The 21,218-nt window shown below is 41.9% G+C and overlaps 2 protein-coding genes and 1 long non-coding RNA gene across 3 annotated transcripts in view; 2 read left to right on the forward strand and 1 right to left on the reverse strand.

Moving 5' to 3' along the window:
- The window catches only part of Frg1 (FSHD region gene 1), a 23,291-nt gene extending 21,874 nt beyond the window's left edge, over nt 1-1,417 (forward strand). Inside the window, exons 8-9 of the mRNA XM_032919484.1 lie at nt 94-204; nt 1,284-1,417. Coding sequence (XP_032775375.1) covers nt 94-204; nt 1,284-1,320 — 148 coding nt within the window. The 3' untranslated portion in view covers nt 1,321-1,417. The remainder of the gene's footprint in view (nt 1-93; nt 205-1,283) is intronic.
- Nucleotides 1-20,638, reverse strand: part of LOC116915069 — a 23,317-nt gene extending 2,679 nt beyond the window's left edge. The window contains exons 1-2 of the long non-coding RNA XR_004389792.1: nt 20,326-20,638; nt 20,047-20,188 (exon numbers count right to left, since the gene is read on the reverse strand). This is a non-coding gene — a long non-coding RNA (uncharacterized LOC116915069). The remainder of the gene's footprint in view (nt 1-20,046; nt 20,189-20,325) is intronic.
- A 40-nt stretch (nt 20,639-20,678) lies between these two features.
- The window catches only part of Asah1 (N-acylsphingosine amidohydrolase 1), a 30,776-nt gene continuing 30,236 nt past the window's right edge, over nt 20,679-21,218 (forward strand). The window contains exon 1 of the mRNA XM_032919485.1: nt 20,679-20,957. Coding sequence (XP_032775376.1) covers nt 20,883-20,957 — 75 coding nt within the window. The 5' untranslated portion in view covers nt 20,679-20,882. The remainder of the gene's footprint in view (nt 20,958-21,218) is intronic.

Genomic DNA, 21,218 nt, shown 5'->3' on the forward strand with positions numbered 1-21,218 from the left:
CAATTAGGTTTATTAAATAATACTATTTGAAATTTGTAAGGAAACACAATAAAAGTTTGAGATTTTTTTTCAATGAGAGCTTTCTCTTCACAGAAAGAAATTTCAGAGCTTCCAAGACCATAAACTCAAAATAAGCAAAGAAGATAGTAAAATTCTTAAAAAGGCTCGGAAAGATGGATTTTTGCACGAGACCCTTCTGGACAGGTAATTGTATATTTAGGTAACAGCAGTTTTCAAAAGTAGTGTGTTCTGTTTTAGGATTGTCATTTTCATCTCTAATTTATGTGGTAATATTATCTAACTAGAGGGTAAATACTTGCATTCTTTTAACTTTCCAGGTTTCGTTGACTTTCATAAATGTCCTGAGCCACTAGGCCATTTCTATGGTAACAGTTACCAGGCTTGCCTCGCATAAACTTGCTTCCCATCATCTTCCCTTAGAATTAGGACCAGGGCTAGAAAGTCGTTTGAGTAATATTAAGATCCTGTGTATTCTGTTAGAGTAGTAGAGGTTACTAAAACTGAGGGGGGGAAAATCTTTGAATTTGAATCCAGAACAAAAGTCCAGTAAAGAAAATCAAACCTGTTTTAGTAAGGTTAGATTCAGCAGTGTGCAAGATGCTTCTCATAGCACACTATGGATATTTGTTCTAATATATTTCTATTTTAATAAATAACAGCCTACAGCTACCACATGGAAAAGCAGGCAAGGAAGTTAGCTGCAGGCTTAACGCAGTCAGTGATGCAAATCACTCTTAATCCTTTCCATATCTGATAAAATAATACGTAATTATGTATTTCCTGTTAACTGCTTTCTAACGTTGGTAAAGATGCTGTCCGTTATTGGGAAGATATTTTTCAACCTAGAAAATTAATAATGTATGTGGTTCTGAAAAGTCAGAAAAGGGTATAAAATGTAGTCAGACTGGGAGCTCTGAAGTGACCTGAAGTCTAAGAACTTTAGAACCAGTCTTTAAAAATACACCACTGCTGCCCAATAGGAAATGAGGGCAGGCTTAACTTAGTTCACTCATAAATATCATTTCTCTTGTGAAATGAAAAAGCTCTCAAGCCACCTTTGTGAAGCACTACAAAATAAGTTTCATAAGGCTAGAATCAGTTTCATATAAAAAGAAAATTGAAAGGTGAGGATTTAATAAAATCTTTACTATGAATGCTTAGTACAGTAATCAAAATAGAACAGTTTCCAGGCATGAACTTTCTGTCTTAGCAGTGGACTCTGTGTGCTGTGTTTTACATCAGTGGTTTTTTGTCTTAAACAGGAGAGCCAAATTGAAAGCCGACCGATACTGCAAGTGACGTGGACATTGTGTGTTGCTTTGGGGTTTTTTCTGTTTTTTTTTTTTTTTTTTTTTTTCTTTCCTGAATAAAAATATTTGGTGTAAGCGCTTTTACAGAGCTCTCGAGTCCTTTTGAAGTTGTTGCTTAATTTCGTATCTGGTTTAACCTAACTGGTAAGGGTTAACCTGGTCCTTCGTGGGATTTACTTTTCAGGTAAACTCCCCACTTAAAGGACTGCAGGACTCTTTCCTCTCAGAATTCCCTGCCACGTTACTCCAGGACACGGTTCCTGATGCCGTGGGCTTCACAGGGGCTGTGCCGCTGCCTTCCCTCAGTCCACGCTTGCTCTGCACATTGAGAGGAGTTAGACTCACGCTACAAGGAAGTAAAGCTTTGACACTCTTCCCTTTTTCCTTTTCTTCTTTCTTTTTTTTTTTTTTCTTCTATTTTCCTTGTGTGTTTGCTTGCTTGTTTTGTGGTTTGGTACCACAACAAGGACTGTCCTGTAGTGTAGAAGGACATTTCAGGACCACCTGGGGTACATGAAACCCAAGGAGGGAGAGAGGAATCAGGGTATTAAATGAGGAATCAGGGCATCAAATGAGGAATCGGCATTAAATGAGCTTCATGGCGAAAGCCACATCACTCCTGACTGGGTTTCCCATTTGGAGTAAGGCCCAACATAGCTGTCTCTCCCTGTGAGGTGATGACGCACACTTACTCAGTCACAGATTGGGGCCCCTCAGTAGTCCCAGCCTGGCACTGAAAGCCCAGGAAATGCGCACAGAGCCTGTGTTCCCTGTCAGGGACGGAAGCTTGGGAAGCTGGTTCTGCTGGTAGTGAAGGAACCAGTAGTGTGAATGAACACAGCACAAGAGGGACAGCCAAGTGACGAGAGAGAATAACCTCCCTCTGAGGAGACGTTAGACTGGGCTGCTACTGAAGGTGTTGCCCACAGTCAGGCTGGGCTTTTGTCAACGTATAGTGTGTTGGGGGCCCTGGGTACGGTCGCACACCACCAGGACACAGGGAATGCAGAGCAAAGGCAGAAGCAACTGCATGCAGTGGCAAGCTTTATTAATCCTTATGTAGATATGAATATGCATTATCTCAATTTCCCTTTTGGCACGATACCATAAGATTGTTATTCCCACGATACCAGGAACAACTGAGGCAAGACTAAACAAATACAACTAAGCAAAGGCTTCTTAAAATAACAAATCACCCCTCTTCCTACTATCAAAATATACTTGTCATAACCCAGAGAGCATGAGAGCCGCTTCCACAAAAACAGGACACAGCAAAACATAGTTAAGGCCAAGTAAGAAAAACATTTTCTTCTCAAGGGCGGCATTCCAGCCCCTACTTGCACCTGTCACCAGTCCTTACTTGATCCTGCCTGGGAGCTGCATCTCTTGTCTCCACAGGCCTTACCACATCAGTCAAGGAGACCAGCACAGTTCTTCAGATGAGGAAGGCTATCTGTTCAGGTCATGATAATATGTGACAAGTTAACATTAAAACCAACCATCATAGACCGGAAACTTTGCTAACCTGCCAGGCCCTGCCTATTCCTATAGGTTATATTTTGTGCCTCTTAAATGTGACAGTGTTCTGTCTGTAAGCACAGTGCCTAGTGTCCACTTTAATAGGAAGCTTGCAGGGGACATGACCCACCTTACCGCTGTGCCCACAACCGGGGATTGAGTGCCTCACACTATTCTCCCACATCTGAGCTATAGTCTGAGAACCAGATCTTACACTCACTCCAGGCTAGGTTTTGTGAGGGGCATATTTCAGCATCTCAGACAGCAAGAAGAGGGCACGGGTGCTGATAAACATATTTCCACACAACAGCAGTCTGCCACAACCAGAAATCATCAAACCTAAAATGCCTGCAGTTCACGGCTATGAAAATCAGGCTGACATGATCATCTGGGCTTTTCCTCCCCTCCCCCCACCCCACTCCAGCACCACAAATAAAGCAATAGCTCAAAGTTACAGACTAAAATGACCCAGCCCACATCTAGTCTTCAGTATAGATTCCCAGGAGCCATCCTTAGATGCAGGGCTTAGCAAATCTAGTATTAAACCCCAAGTTTGCATGTTAAGAACCTCCAAGTAAGTATGAAGCAAGTGTTAGTACATTGGTGGAGGGAGTGAAGATATTAAAAGCAAGAATTCTCATGTTGAAGGATTGGCAGAATTAATAAAAAAAAAAAAAGTGGTTTTATTAACCCATGCAATCTAGGGAGCCAATACAGCCCTCAAAAATCCCTGTGATACTGTTCACAAAATTAGAAAATGACGGTCACAAGTTTGTATGAGAGCATAAAGGACTGACTATGATGTAGTCCTTGGCAGTATCCCAGTGCCCAGTCTCACTGCAGAGCCATGGTAATAGAACAACACCGTCCAGACACACCGGAAGACTATGCCAACAGAGAACGGAGCACTCAGAAGTAATAGGTACGTGCAGCCACATATGTTTGACAGAGTTACTAAAAACACTTGAAAAATACTGCCTCTTTAATAAACAATGCTAGGAAAACTGGATTTCCACACTTAAAACAAAATTAGATTTGTGTCATCTGACCCGCATAAAAGTCAGAAATAAATTGAAGCTCAAAGACCTGAAACTGAAACCACTGGGGTGGGGGGGAATTTTAAGGGATTTTTTGAAAGGGTTCTAGTACCATAGAAAACAATCCCAAGCATTGATAAATGGAATTACATGAAATGTGAGATTCTGCACAGCAAAGGAACAATCACCTGTCCCTGTGAAGAGAGATTACCGAATGAGGAAAAAACAAAAAGAACAGCCGGCTACACACCAGACAGGGTTAATAGCTAGAATAACACACTTCAAAAGTGATACAAGTCATATGTTCAATAAATGGGATGATTATCTAAATAGTCAGAAAAAGACTGCAAGTGGCCAATAAATGTTTGGAAAACATTCAACATCCTGAACTAATGGGAAAATGCAAATTATAACTACTTTGAGATTCCACCTCCAGTAAAACGTATCATCAAGAAAGCATGGTGCAGAAGATGTGAGTAAAGAGGAATCCTTACACACTGATGACGGGAACGCAGACTGATGGCAACCCTGGTCAAAAGTCATGGAGGTGTTGCAGGGATTAGTGGTTGAATATTCTTGTTGACCTTGCACAGGACTGGGGTTTAATCTCCAGCAGCTACTTGTTGGCAAAGGACAATCTCTAACTGGCCTCTGGAATACCTAAAGTACAGACAGGCATGCAAGCAAAACACCCATACAAATAAAAATAAACCACGCCGGGTGTGGTGGCACACTGCCAGTAAAGGCGGAGGCTGGTGGATCTCTTGAGTTCTATGCCAGCAAGTTCCAGGACAGCCAGGGCTATGGAGAGAAACCCTATCTAAAAAGAAAGGAATAATAAACCTTTTTAAAAACTAGTATGGCAGTTCTTCAAGAAACTGAAAGTACAACTAGCATGACTTAGCCACACCACTTAGTATATACATACATATGTACACACACACACACACACACACACACACACACACACACACACACACCAGCAGCTAAGCAACCCGCCATGGAAACAGATACCTTCACACCCACCCATGCTCAGTGCTTCATTATTCACAATAGTCAGGAAACAACCAGCCTGTGTACTCATCAGCCGATCAGGAGATAAACTGTGGTGCAAAAACACTATGGAATTTTAAACAGCCATACAAGAAAGTGAAGTCATGACATTTGCAAGAAAATGGATCCAGCTGGACATCATGTGAAGTTTTAAAATGAGCCATTTTAGCACAAATACTACCTGTTTTATAATCCTGGATTTAAATGTAGAGTTTATGTGTTTGAAGGGGGAAGTCGTGAGACAAAGATGACCATGAAATGGGAAGATACCATAAGGGAAGTGGAAAATTAATGAGATACTTGTAATAGGAAAGCAGAAAGTGGAAACTAATGGGGGGTGTGCAAAGCATAATAATATGTATGAAAATGTCATGGTGAAACTGATTCATGTGCTAACCTAAAAGTTAATTTTAAAAAAGTAAAACCATTTTGAAAACCATTACCATCAAAAGACAGACCCTGATTTCAAACACTTGCTTGATATTCAAGACTATGCCTGCCGACTGGTTTTTCCTGGAATAAACATTCCATCTGTCTGCACCTCTGTATATAGTGTGTTCCTTTTACAGCCTTGTATCCTCCATTTTTCTGCCCTTATTACGATACGTAGACCTAATTACAGGTTCTGAGAAGATAAAAGTTTATATTGTATTAGAAAGTAAATGGACCAGTGAGTGTCGGCAACAAGTGAGGATAAGATGTGCCTGGTTATCTATATCAGGGCTGCTAGAATCCCAAGTCAGTCTGGAGAGTGGGTAAATCAGGTGTCAGAGAGCACTAGCCTATCACGCCCAAGGGCCAAGATTCAGCCCCTGCTGATAGTGTGGGATAAAGGCATCTAAGTGGTCCCCGTTTACACTTCACACCTCAGGTTATTGTGAGGGTTCTGTTTAAAGCAGTACAGAAATTCCTGACGAAGTATTGTCCTGATTTAGCAGTGCAGTAACCATATCACAAATAAGATAAAAACACTGACCTGAGGACCAGTGCCTACAGTTTTCAAATGAGGTTAATCTGAATTTCTAGAAGTTCATTTGGCGTGTAAAAACTTATTTCTTAGAGGAAATATATTTGTAATATAAACTATTTCTATTGAAAATAATACTGTATGTACTCTGAAATCTTATGTTTAAAAAAAAACTAATAACTTGCCAGGTACCATGGTACATACCTATAATCCCAGCACGTGAGCAGTTGAGCCAGAAGGTTCAGAGTTCAGTCTGGTTTATATAAGACGCTTATCTCAAACAAAACCAAACCATCAAGTGCTTCATTACGTATTAAGACTGTTTTTATTTTTAACCCTTTAGGGTCTGGACAAGGCCTCAAATAACTCAGGCTGAACTCAAACTTGCTATGTAGCTGAGTTTGGTCTTGAATTCCTGATCTTCCTGCTTCTACTTCCCAAGTACTGGGGGTGCAGTCACGTGCCACCATGCCTGGCTTACAGCATCTAAGTGTTAAACCGAAGACGTGAGCTGGTGAGGATAAATTAGGTCTCGGGGTGGTGTGGGATGCTGCTGAAGTGCACAGCAGAGATGCTGTGGGGATGGGTGTGTGTGGAATCCATCCTGACAGACAGGACAGTAAGGTGTTTCAAAATCAGTGTTGGGAATCCTACATGACTCCCCAACTTTGGGTACAAAGGAATGAAAATTGAACTCAACACTAGAAAAAAAAATCAAAAGGGGCATTATGTAGAGGGGGTGTAGAGGAATGGTTTTCCAAAGTATTTTTGAGGGGAAATTGATAATGTTGTATTTGTTCTCTGGTCTAGCCTTGAACTCCTGGGAAATTGATAATGTTGTATTTGTTCTCTGGTCTAGCCTTGAACTCCTGAGAATGGGTTGTTCTTCCTGCCTGTTTTCCATGTTGCTGGCATCAGCGGTCTAAGAGCATATTTATTCTTCCTTCTGTGGTCTGCCCTACCCCTCTGCAACTGTACCTAGGAGCTGAGAGGAATCATACTTGGAGACTCTCTGTTTCATTACTTAGTGTCACACACTAATACTAAATGCAGTGACATTTTCTTTTCTGGGATTCTCATGTCAAATCAAACTTCGGAGATAAGGAAGTTTTCACAACCAGGTCTTCCTTCCATTCCCAGCAATATGGTAGATTTCATTCATATTATGTATAACACTCTGTGCTAGCTAGACTTATGTCAATTTGATACAAGTCCCTGGAAAGGAAGGCACCTCAATTGAGAAAAATGTCTCTATGAGATTGGGCTGTGAGGCTTTTTCTTAATTAGTGATTGATGGGGGTTAGAGGAGGCAGCACATTGTGAGTGCTGCCACCCCTGGAGCAGTGGCCCTGGCTTGTATAAGGAAGCAGGCTGAGTAAGCCATTAAGCAGCCCTCCTTCATGGACTCTGCATCTGTTCCTGCCTCCAAGTTCCTGCCCTGTTTGAATTCCTGTTCTGACTTCCTTCAATAGTGAACAGTGATATGAAAGTACAAACCAAATGAATCTTTTCCTCTCCAAGTTGATTTTGGTCCTGGTGTTTCATCACAGCAATAATAACTAATTAAGACACACTTCTTATTAAAACAACTTGTCTATTTGGATTAAGTGATTAAATATATCTGGACCTAAAGCATAGAACGTATAGAACACAGAAAGATAACAGGAATCCTTAGGGATGAATGAATACTAAGCGAGAAAATCCCTGAAAACCTCAACCAAAGCTAGGATACCTGAAACTTTGAAAAAAAAAATACCAGAGATATTTCTAAAGAGATCTATGTGTATAATGGCTGCATTTCTGGGAAACTGTGGGTAGGACATAAAGCTCCACGTGAATCCATTCGCAATTCAATCATGAGAAAGAGCCAGGCAGGCTGGCATATGCTAAACCGGGGCCCAGTGCCTAAGAGGCTGCAGAGAAGGTCACAAATCTACAACAGGAGCCTGAGGAACACAGTGACACATTGTCAACAGAAACAAAGAAAAAGAAAGAACATTTACACTTTCCTGGCTTAAGCTAAGAATCTGTCTGACTCAGTGGGAGGTCATGTGATGAATTCTAAGCGAAAGAAGCATGGAGAACATAGTGAGAATGCTAATATCTATCCTGTTAAAGTATGAGATAATAGACAGAAAAGAAACAGCAAACGAGAATTTCTCAAAACACAAATCTTGGCATACTAGAGAAATCCAAACACGAACATCACATATATACATTATGGGGAAACTATTTATTTGAACGTTTTCTTTAAAAAGCCAGAAAATGAAAATAATTGGAAATTTAGCAGTTTAGATGGCTGCTGGACTTTTGCCAAGAGCCATGAATGTAAAGGACAGCAAAAGAGTGTCTTCTGTAGGCTGAGAGAAAACAATTGCCAAGCCAAGTGTCTCCACTTTAGAAGACTGTTTCCCATTTCCCAGGAAAAGACTGCAATGGTCCGTGTGAGATAGTCACTGACAGCTGCTGATTAAAACAACTAAATTCTCCCAGTCCTTTATTAATGTCCAGACCGTAGTAGGCTCTGGAAAGTCTCTCTGTGCCGAAGCTCAGGGGTACAATGGTTTCAAGGACGAACCATGCTGGGAATAGGACCCAGTGAGGATCTAGAGTCGTCTAGTAACCTCTGCTTTCTCTGCAAGGTTCAGTGCTATCTTCCAGACTCTCCGTAATATGTGTGGACCATGGTCAAGATCATGGACCGTCCCAGAAGTGTTACAAAGTGACTGTGGCATTGGGGATGAAGGCTGAGAAGTGATCAGGCAGGCACAAAATAACGTTGGGACAAGATGTCATTTCCTTAGTTACTTCAAGATTAAAAGAGAGTTAAAGCAAGGAAAAAAAGAAAAGATGTAAAAAGGAAAATTAAGTATCAGTCAGTTAAAATCATGGGCTGAGGAGTATGCTGGGGCTTGGGAAAAGTCATAAAGACTGGAGCAGCGGACCAGAGCCAGAGTTACATTATGAGTTCCAGATCAGCTGCAATTTCGTAGTAATACCCTATCCAATATACCAAGGAGAAAAAGAGAAAAGACAAAGAAATAATAAATAAAGCCTAGGCTGAAAGAAAATTATCTCAGAAGTCAGGTTAGAGATGGGGAAAAAAAAGAACCTTTTAAAATAATAATAGAAAAGAATAGTAATGCTTCATTTATAGAAGGATATTATCACTTAAATACTGTATGGAAATGAATCTGGTGAAGTACTTGCTTTGTAAGCCTAAGTGTCTCCCAGAACCCATCTGAGAACAGTTGGGCATCCTGCGTGGTCTCGGGCAGATCCCTAGGGTCCAGCATCCTAGCCTATTTCTTGGGTACCAGGCCGATGGGAAAGCCCGTCTCAAAATAGTATCTGAGGAATGACACTCAAGGTTCCCCCGTGGTTTCTACACACACGAGACATGTACTAGAACACGTAACATGCATCCCCACACAAAAACACGAATGATCGGAAGTGCAGCAATTTACCTAAAGAATTAAATAAAATAGCACTTCCAAACGTATTAGGCAGTATCACTCACTTAAAAACTGGACAAAGAGACAAAAAACTGCCGAGATGCAAAAATGGACAAAATAATAGACAACCAAATTCAACATGTGTTAAAAAGAAGTACACATAATAAGTAGGATTTATGCATGAGACGGAAGAATGGTTTAACATGCAAACCAATTAATGCATATCTATATCAAAAAGCAGTAACATGAATAAAGATTATACCGTCATCCAACTTTTAAAATTTTTTTTACAAGCACCTTTTGTGATGAAAATGTTCAGCAAACAAACTCCCCCCACAGGCCATGTATAATGGCCCCTCCTGGAACAGCATACTAGACAGCCCCACAAGACATACACTCACCACTTTAACTCGGTGTAACACTAGAAGGCTCGCCTAAAACAATTAAGCAAACCAAGCAAGAGCCGCCCAAATCAGGAAAGAAGTAAACCCAGTGGCCACAACCACCGAGGCTGCTCCATCTAGAGCTGTTGCAGCAAAAGTGGAGTGCCCACCACTTTCCCTTCCCACCTCAGTCGGGAGGACAGTTCCCACACCACAGCTGCCACAGGACAGACGCGTGGGCGTGCTTCTCGTCAAGGTCGGGACTTTGTGGTCCTTGAGGAGGTCACGCCAAGATTACTAACCTCATTAAACTCCTGAACCATAATTACCCAGAGCCCAAAGGGACTCATAGCATCAAAGAAAACTGTAAACGCAATCTGCTTTCTTTTTATATGTTTATTCAACAAAGTAATGATGTCCATCAACGATGTGCAGTTAGAGACAACTCAGTTTTGGAAATCATAGCACTTGCAGGCATAGCTATCAGCCCCCCCCCCGCACCCCCCTTTTTTGCACTTAAGACTCCAAAAGCCTTTGTGAGATTGGGGTTATAAACACTGGTCTTTTAAGTTGGCCACAGTCTTGTCTGTAAGTTACTAGCAGGAGTGGCTGCAGCGGTGGCTCGGTGATTAAAAGCATTTGCCCTTGCAGAGGAACCCAGTTCCATTCCTAACATCCACGTCAGGCAGCTTACAAACTGCCTGTCACTCCAGCTGCGGTGGATTCGATGTCCTCCACTGGTCCCTGCAGGAACTATACTCAGGTGCACAGACCTAGACTTATATACACATCATTTAAAAATAAATAAGATATGCAAAGGACCTGTCTAAAAAAAAAATCAAAGCTCTGAATGCCACTGAGTTTGTTGTGTTGGCCGTCTACTACTGCGCATGGAGCCTACCCTAAGAGTAGATTTATACCCAATGAGACTCCCTTGGAGAAAACTAGTTCTTTCATTCGTGAGTAGTTATCAGCTGAACATAGCTTCTGGGGTAGGGTGTGGGCTGTCACTGGACCTTCTTTCCACAGGCTCTTCTCCATTTCCATCCCTGCAGTTCTTTCAGACAGGAACAGTCAAAACTTTAATTATTTTTAACACATACACAAAATTTTAGGAAGAAACTTGGGAGTTAGGAATAGGTTTATTTTGTAGTAATAGTAATTATTTTTATGAGTTATCTTTGAACTTACCAAGTTGTGTACAACAATTATATATGAACTTTTCTGTATATATATAAAATATTTTAAGAATTTTTCTTAAATATAAGCTAAATTAGAGAAGATAACATAGGACGTACCCTGTGGAAGTATATTTTTGATACATTGTTACTAATCAGTTTTCTGTTATTACAATGAACTACCTACTGCTGGGTACTTTGAAGGGAGTCTCTTTAGCTTTTAGTTCTGGGAGGTTTGAAGACCCTTGGCTCTGATGATGGACATGTGAATGGCGTTATGGGGTTAAGAGTGTGTGAAAAGAGGAGAGACCGCACTGCTATTCCAGAAACCAGAGAGACTGGCGTACCATGACGTCCATGTTAATCCCTTCTGACCCCTGCTGTCCTACTGACCTAATAACCATCCGTTAAATGTTCTTTCACCTCTGAACACTGTCATAAATATAAAACCCCCAACACATGAGCCCTTGGGGAGTCATACACAAACCATAACATGTCAGTGGGTAAGGAACACTTAGGACTTTATGACACAGAGAATGGCAATCAAGAAGTTTTCAAAAATCTCACTTTTTTTTTTAAAGAATAGACAAAAGACCAGAAGAAAACTCTAGCTTATGGTGGTGGCTCATTTCTTCAAGGTAATGAGCATAGACTACTCAAGGTGCCCCTGTGATAGGACTGAACACAACTGACTCATAAGAGCCCAGGAGAGCAGACTTCAGTGGACCACATTTGTAATCCCAGAATCACAAACAAAACTGTCATGAAATAGAATCTCTAGCAATCAGCCTGATGAGAAGGAAAAGCCCATTTAACATAGCATTAATAAGAACACCAACAGTGGGAACCTTCATCCACTCTTGAAGTAGAAAACATCCCTTTGGTTAATTATGAGAGTATTTCACGATTCACTTATTTTCCTTCATGAGATCTTTGTGTTTAAGACAGACTCTCACCATCAGTGTCTAAGGGTGTTTTTTGTGCTTTCTGACATGATTCTGATCAAGTCACATATACAATAGTGGTTGATTTGGTCACGTGTGTTTATTAGAAATCAAAAAACGAACCCTAAAATTTGGTCTTAGAGCCTAGGGAACAGAGAAAAAATTCAAAAGCCACATTCTGAGATAAAAATCGGATCCTCAAGGCATTATGCACAATCTGTAGTTTTTCCAAGGTCCAACACAAATCGAAGTTGAACACTGTCGTTACCGTGCCTGCCTCTGCAAAGAAAATGAGACACAGAAAGTAAGAGACGAAGCGAGCATGGCTGAAGAGAGAGAAGAGGACAGGTGTATAGGAGCCAGGTCCATGTTTGATTGCATTGGCCTGGGAAACCTTCTCGTTTGGACAGTTTAGTTTCTTCAGCTCTGCCAGTCGTCAGTCAAGTGATCGTGATGTGGGCTATTACGCATCTTCACTATGTCAGGCATTCTGCTCGATGTTGCAGATTATGATGCAACTGTCAAACAATTAAATGATCATTCAATAATTAAAGTGTGCAAAGTGAGGAAAAGTACAGGATATTTGAGAACTGACCAGCAGAGGAGCAAACATGGAAGAGAGATGTAGGTCAGGGAAGGGTTCCACGAGGACATTTGTTCAGATGAATTCTGAGGGATGAGTAGAAATCACACACATAATGACTGGCATGGGGGAAATAGGCCACTACAGAAACTTGTGGGCATTCAGAACACTGAGATAGGATGGAACAGTGTTCTTAGATGAACTGTTTTTTGACTGAGAGAATGAGTCAGGAACAGTCAAAAGAAAGGAAGCCAGAGGCAACACAGCTTCTGATATGTGTCTCGCCAGACATGTTGAAATTCTGGACTTGACTGTGCAGTTACTGGGAAGACTTGAACATCGGGCAGTAATATCACATTTTCATTTTTAAAAGATTATCTTGACAGGGTGAGGCGATGCATACTCAGGAAAATTCTAGCACTTGGGAGACTTCTGTAAGTTCCAAGTCAGCCAAGTCTACATAGAGTTGGAGATCAGTCAGGACTAAACAGTGACACCCTGTCTCAACAAAGAAGCAAACACAAGAAGCAAGCTTATTCTGTTGACATTTTAGAGTCTATGACATTCTACCATGAATGCGCCTAATCTTGTCTGCTTGCATTTCAGGGTATGTTTTGAAGAGGAAAGTCCTCATAGGAATTTATCATAATGGTAGAGGCCAGAATTAGGGCAGCCTGGACTACAGTATTGGCAATGAGAAGTGATGGGACTGTTTAAATATGACCAAGTACCTTAGTCCTTATGATTAAATGCAAGAGATGAAGAAAAGACAGGTCAGGGCAACTCCTAAATTCCCAGCGTGAGCACTTGACTTGGTAAAAGAAGATTTGGAAAGTGGGAGGAAACTGACGAGTGCAGTTTTGTCTTGTCATAAATTATATATGAAATAGCATTTGGAGAGAGCAGAATGGAGACACAGAAGATGTGGGAGGGGATGAGATCAGCTTGGAGGACACAGTAAGACATGCAGACAGAATAGATGCCTCGGGTTTGTAACCTGATGTGTAGCCTATCATGGAAATGAGGTCAAAGAATGACACAGAAACCAGCAGAACATCAAAAGTCATAAAAGGGCTGAAGGGAGAGGGCACAGCTCACTTGGCCTTAAACACTAGAAGACCTTCTAAAGTGAAAATGGTCCCCGTGTGCTGCAGAGCTCACCCTAGTGACGGTATTTCTAGGTAAAGTAATCGGTTTGGTACCCAAATAAGGAAGTGTTGATGGGTGGGCCAGAGGTGAGAAAATAACTACAATGTTGATTCCACACTTTTAACTTATACAAGCAAAAGTAAATGCAAAATGATTTTGTATTATCTTGACAGGTTGGCAAGCTTTTATTTTTTTAAGTGAAAATATTTTTAGTTCTACCTAGCAATATCACCCCTTTATTTCAAAAACAAATAAGAATACTATAACAATAAAACCTTCATCCTTGTGAGAAGATGGTTGGTATTCTTAATCTGACATACTGACCTGTACTATGATGTGTGGGTAGACATGGACAGTAGTAGTTTATCTGTTTCTCCTCTTACAAGGGACATATAAAAATCTCCTGATACCTGATACTAATTCATGGCCCAGGGTTTGGTGCTCTCTTACCTAGCTCTCTTTTGAGACACTAGGTATGCATGGGGGACAGTAAGGTTCACAATAGGATCCAGTAGAGACTGTTTTCTTAGCATAGATGATTTTTGTCTATATTTTAATGCTGCTGTTACAACAGCAAAAGAAGAGTGGTTTCAGGTGGGAGAAAGCGAGGTCATAATCTACAGCGCGGTGTTCCTGAAAGGGTGCAGCCAGGAATCCGGAAGACGAGTGCAGGGACTACATATAAATGGGAAAGACGCCATCTTCCCTCTAGCAAGGAGCAGAAAGTATAGCATTAGGAATAGAATATGGCAAAGAATTGGGCACAGTATATCATGTCTGATTTCCTTTTTAAAATGTTATTTATTTCTATTGCATGTGCATTGGTGCTTTACCAGCATGTGTGTCTTGAGTGAGGGCGTCAGATCCCATGGAACTAGACTGATAAACAGTTGTAAACTGCCATGTCAGGGCTGGGAATTGAACCCAGGTCCTCTGGAAGAGCAGTCAGTGCTTTTAAACCAGAGACGTCTCTACATCCCCATCGTGATTTTTTTGGTTGTTTTACATATACATTTTATTTCATTTTTAGACCATGTCTTAGTTAGGGGTTCTACTGATATAATAAAATACCATGACCATAAACAATTTGGGAAAGAAAGGGTTTATTTGGCTTACATTTCTACATCATTGTCCATCATTAAAGAAAGTCAAGGCAGGAACTTAAGGATAGTTACCTGAAGGCTGGACCTGAAATAGAAGCCATAGAGGACTGCTTACTGGCTTGCTCAGTATGATCTGCTCTGTCTACTTCCTTTCTTTCTTTCTTTTTTTTTCTTTTCTTTTTTTCGGAGCTGGGGACCGAACCCAGGGCTACCACTGAGCTAAATCCCCAACCCCTCTGCCTACTTTCTTATAGCTCCTGGGACCACCAACCTAGGGGTGGCATCGCGCCAGAGAAAATGCACCACAAACTTGCCCTTTCAGCAAATCTTTGGAGGTGTATCTTCTCAACTGAGAGGCCCTCTTCCAAATGACTCAAGCTTGTGTCAGGTTGACATCAAACTAGCCAGCACAAGCAAGATCGGAGTAACGCTTCCCAGAACAGCCTTGAACTTCTTACACAGCCAGTGATGACACTGAACTTCCGATCCCCTGACTCCATCTCCCAAGTGCCAGGGTACCTGGTTTATGGGGTGCTGGGGACCAAACCTAGGGCTTTGTATACATAGGCAAGACCTCTAAGTGTGCTACATCACCAGATTACAAACTTTTAACAATATCTGATCTCTAAGTAGAACTCACATATGCACATACGTAGAAGATAAAGGTATCTGTGTTCATCAGATTGGAGTCTTACAGACTGGACAACAAAAAGACAGAAAACAAGACTGTTTAACATATTTGCAATTGAATGGTTGACCCCAGCATCGAAGCCTAAGAGAATAGGAAACCGGCTTATGACCATAGAAAGACCCATCCAAAACCAGGTATAACTGATGGTATAACTTAGAAAGATCATACACACACACACACACACACACACACACACACACACACACACACACACACACATACATACACACACACACACACACACACACACACACACACACACACACACACACACACACACACACACACACACACACAGACACACACATATATAAACTTTGCATGGGGATTGCATGGCTTACATAAGGTTTTATGATGTGGCCTGGCAGTTCAGTGTAATGGCTAAGGGTACGTGCCTCAGAACTAGAAAGTTCTCCTTTCAAGGTGCTTTTTACAAGCCATCATGTTACACTTGTAAGATTCCTGAGAGATCTACCTATCTGGGAAAACATGGGCCAAGACAGCAACTACTGCTACGTGGGTCCTTGTCATCTAGGGCTGTATTCAGTGAGCGTATCTCTGTGGAAGGCAGGTGTGAATGGGAGAGCCAAGCAAAGGACACGGCATGCACGTCCTATGACTCTTACCACCGTCTGCCAATTACATAAGTCACTCCTCCCTTAGAGAGACATGAATGGAAGAATTCTGAGGGGGAATGGTCAAGTTCTCTCCTCAAAGGAGCTGATTTGGGTCCTGAGCTCAGACAACACGAGCAGATCTTTCTGAGGAAAAGAATATAAAGTTAGGAGCATAAAACTCAGTAGAAGGCCAGCAGGATTCCTGAGTCAGTACAGGATCTGAGACGCAGGTTCCATAGCGTTAAGTGGTCCTTTCCTGTTATGGAGAAGGTGACCCTTTTCTCTGTGTACATCAGTTAGGTTACTCTACACCATCACAATTCAACTCGCAAGCAAAGCAACTGGGCCCTGTGATAAGGAGTCATAGGTTTGTAATAAGGGTGGCCCATGCAAATACAGAATCCAGCCGTCAGACAGGCTCGGGGGTTGGTTGATCTAACGTCCTAACGATGCCACCAGTGACCCAGTTTCTCTCAGCCTCTCCACCGTGATGTCCACTGTTATCTCTTTCATCTCAGGTGGCTCCCTTCAGGTTTGTGCCATGGCTGCCAGCAGCGCTGGACTGTAAACCTGCCTCTTTTCTGTCCAAAGCAGAGACGACAACCGCTTTGACTACACAGCGCAAGCCCTGGGCTTCAAATCACAGCTTGTTCGGTACAGGATCCGAGTTAAGACCTAAGGCAAGCATTTCAGCAAGAAGAGCAGAGTAATCTTAAATGTCTTAGGTCAGTCAGGGCGCACCGTAAAGTTAGGTCTCACTCACATCCTGTAGCTGCTGACAGGACCAGAACTGAGATCTGTGAAACACCCACAATATAAGATGACGACTTAGACTCCTGCACTCGTCTTAAGTGCTCAGCCTTTCTTGGGAGAATAAATTTATTACAAACACAATTTGCTGAAGCATCAAATAGCGAGTTATAATCATTTGTAGCTCAGAGGCCTGTGTTTAAAATGTACAAGGTTCTAGAAAAATAAATGAGTACTATCCTGGTCAGAAGTATATCTCATTAAGGAAAAATTAAAATAGGACAAGATTTTTTTTTGAAATGATGTTTCAAATATAACTTATGTGAATTGTCATTGATTCAATACAACTTTACAGTGCTTCTCAAAGAAATAAGGATTCAGTACAAATGGAAAGATAGCTGTTATTAACTTTTCACATTTATAGAGGGACAATTAGATTAAATGTGAACGCTAAATTTTTAATTTTGTAATAAAAATTATTGCTTTGTCTCAAGCTGAGGTAATATTTCACTTTTTTTTTAAATCTAAAAATCAAGAGAAAAAAAATCCCAAGTAACCCTTGGTGTGGTAAGCAACTAGAAGAAATAAAATGTAATCATTTATATGGTCACTGGTTTTCTATTTTTTATCTCTCATCTTCATTCTTTCCTGAGAGACAGAGAAATACCTCTTAGAACACATACAACATTTTAAATGTACTAGGCCTTTTAAAATTAAATATAATTAATTTACTTGAGATCATGACAGAAAGTCTCACTGGCTTACTACGAAGCTACAGTCCTCAAGGTTTAGGATAACAGGTGTGTAAAACATACCCAGTTCCTCTAAACTTTTTTGCTTTTAGAAACATATACTTGAATGTGGTAAATTATTCTGTCAAAACATTTATTTTTCAAACCGAAATATTACCTCCTTATCTTTATTAAATCAAGTTGTACTTCTGAGTAAGTGGTGTATTTCATTCAGGGTGGGCGATTTGGTTACAATTGTTTTAAATTAACGCTCCACCTGGGGAACGTAGGAATCTTCTATAGAAGATTCAGAAGTCTATGGCTTGTCAGGGCTTCAGCCATCCCTATAAACACTTTTAATACTTACGCTGATTTTCAACTCCTGAACAGCTTGGCCAATCCTAGGCCTTGATATGTCTCTGGAGAGTTTAAATCGCCTTTTCTGTACACACACAATCATTCACAAATACATTTAAATATCACCTCTCTCTATATATCAGTATGCTTGAACCTCTCTAAAGTTTCTATGCTCACACATCTTGACTTGACTTTCTGTACACTTTAAGCATTGGGAATTGAGTAGATTAAGAAAAAGATTAGATACCTATCATAGTAGAAACTTGAAAGGCTGAGAAAATTGTGGTCCAGCCTGATGAGACCTTGCCTCAAAATGTAAGAAAAAGGCTAGGGATAGAAGTCATCAATGTGACCTCTTATAGCATTTGCAAAGTCATATGTGCACTGAACACTCAAAAAAAAAATCTGTGTTATGTGTGTGCACACGAGCGTGCACACATATTGTAGTGAGGGGAGACATACTTAATACAATGTACTATTAAGGAAGTAGATTTAAATTTTAATTTACCTGAAAAGAATCAATGTATATGGTAGGTTTTCAAAGATATTTATATGAAGATGGTGTATAAGGTTATCATGCCAATTTATGTGAAGTTTCTTTACAAAGCATCTAAGTTTGTTAGATTACCTAATTACAAAATACTATTTCATAAGTAAAAGATATGCTTGGTGACATGCCAAAAATGCTCTCAATAGTAAATTAGGTGAGTTAATCAATTAGCCACTTGGTTTGGTAATAGATATGTAAAACTGGGATACTCTACTTCTGATAGACTTACTTTAAGCTTCATAGTAATTCAGCAGATTCATCACTGACCGTATGTATTCAACATTATAAAAACTCCCTGGTGACGCCGAGTCCTTACAGTGGCTCTTGTCTTTAATCTGCTTCCCTTCCTTTATCTCTGATTTATCTCATTCCTCAGCTCCAGTCACATTGGCTTTTCTGATGTGGCTGAACATGCTAGACACTTTAAAAAAAATAACAATCTTGTCTTTAGATTGCTGCCTAATGCCTTTGGTCTTTTGTTCCTATGTTGTTTTGTTTCTATAAAATGGTTTTGTTTTGAAAGCATTTAGGAGAATATATATTACTTCCTCAGGTTTTGGTTAGCATGAAGAAGTGAGCATGAAAGTCCTGACATGGCTGAACTTAGCACTGTAATTTAAAAACCAAGTTGTCGCACTTCACTTGTTAAAGATGTACTAGCTTACCCCTGAAACATGAAACTACAGGGGTGCAGGACAGCATCATGCTTTGATGTGTAATCTGCAAAGTGCAGTCTTTACACCAGATTAAGCATAACTCTTGAAGCATTTATCATTTTAGGACACAAAGCTTTTGTCAGTCGAATTCCCCCATCCCACCTTTGCACTCCAGACACCCTGTCTTCAGGGTGCTTTCCTGAGCATCCCTCAGACTAATTCTACCACTTACTATCCAGACCTTCTCTTTTCAATCATGTCTACCCTGCCTAGATGTTAACCATTCTAACCCCCTTCCTAGCTTCTCCATTCTCAATACTCCTTGCCTGTTCTCACCCCCTCCTCCCCCTCCTCCCTTCCTCCCCACTCCCCTCTAACAGCCTTTTGCTTGCTATTTTACAGACTAAGCTCATGTGCCTGGTGTTTGCTATTCCCCATCTAGTAAGTTTCATAAGGGAAGAGCTTTGTGTCTTTCTGTTGCTTCCTCAAACCCTGTGTCAGAGTCCTGGGATACTGACTCTGTTTTGTTTTATTTTGGAGATGAGATCTTGCTATCTTGTCTAGGCAGGTTTGAAAATCCCAGAGTCAGTGACTGAAGATGGCTTCTGCCTGGGGTCCCTGCTTACCACAGTCCTCGGTGTCCCCCTTCAAAAAGTATTTTCCGATCTTGCTTAACTAAGTAAGATTCTAAATGTTTCTTAATCCTGTGCTGTGTTTCAACATCTAAACTTCCTCAAAAAAAAAAAAAAAAAAAACCTTATTTATCAACTACCTCCAAATTTAGGTGATTTTACAACAAAAAGGAGAAATACTTGGACCCCCAGCACAAGGGTGGGGTGAGGATTAAATAGGATTTTAATGGTCCTGAGAGAGTTTTAAAGAAACATTAAAAAAAAAAAAATAAAGCCCCCAAACTTCTTGAGATGTCAATCGTCGAGGCAGAAAATGTAAATCCGGCAGGCAATTTTTCCCGTTGGATTCTAGGTAACTCACCCTGTTATGGAGAGCCTTGTCCAAGGACGGTGTGAAAGCCAAGCAATTATTGCACTTCTATCTGCTTTTCAAAGAAGACTATGAAGGTACCAAGTATCTGTCCTAGGTTTAGGTCGGTTAGACCAACCTGACTTCTCGTGGGCTAAAGGAAAACAGGAGTTGAGTAACACTACACATAAATGATGAAGGTCCCACCCATTCAACGTCGCCAACCCCGGACATAACAGCAAGAAATTAAAGTCTAAATCCTAGGATTTAGCAATGCCTTGTTTGAAGTACCTAGAGTACCGGAGAGATGAAACTTCCAGGTCCTGGCCCTGACACTTCTCCACTCTGGTAGTAATCCCTCGGGCACGATGGATGGATTGGGTGACTCACTTGGGCCAGCTTTCCCCAGAAGGCAAACTGGGTCTGACGTTACGCTCTGAGACTCAGTCCCTTTGGTGGGCTTAGGAACCGGGACGCCTAGGAGCCAACCTCTCCCGAGCAAGTTTGGGTCCGCCCCCGGGAACCCTCAGACACCTGCGCCCAGCCGGGGCCCCCACGCTCAAAGACCGAGAAGGCCGGACGAAAGCTGGAAGCCCCGCCCCAGGGTGCGGCTAAGGCTGGACGAAACCACTGCCTGGCGTGCTGGGGGCGCAACCCCTCTCCGCCTCGGACGTGGACTCCGCTCTAGGGACTCGGCCCGACGTCTCCCTCTCTGGAGTGTCCCCTGCCGTGCATGGTGTGGCCCGGGGTCGCCGGTCACGCGTCGGGGCGCGGCCTGCTCCGGGTGGAGGTGGTCCCTGCTGCAGCTGCTGCTGGAGTCCCTCGGAGCGCCGCTTGCAGCTGGGAAGATGCTGGGCCGTAGTCTCCTCACCTGGGTCCTGGCCGCGGCTGTCACCTGCGCCCAGGCACAGCAAGTGCCGCCGGTGGGTGAGCTCCAGCCGAGGCTCAGATTGGGGTGCAGGTGCAGGCGCGGGCTCAGGGGGAGGGGGCGCAGCTGTGGCGGGGCGGGCGAAGGACACCTGCTCGCCCGCTGCATCTTCCGGGGCCGCTGGTTCGGTCCCGCGGAGTTATGGGTGCAAACGCGCCTGTGAACCCTGGGCGAAGTCGCTTTGGTGCTGTATGGACCGAGTACACATTTTAGGGAAGTTCTAGCCTTCGCGAACGACTGGGTAGGATTCCCACAG

Source organism: Rattus rattus, chromosome 13, assembly GCF_011064425.1.
Source record: "Rattus rattus isolate New Zealand chromosome 13, Rrattus_CSIRO_v1, whole genome shotgun sequence".
Classification (NCBI taxonomy): Eukaryota; Metazoa; Chordata; class Mammalia; order Rodentia; family Muridae; genus Rattus; species Rattus rattus.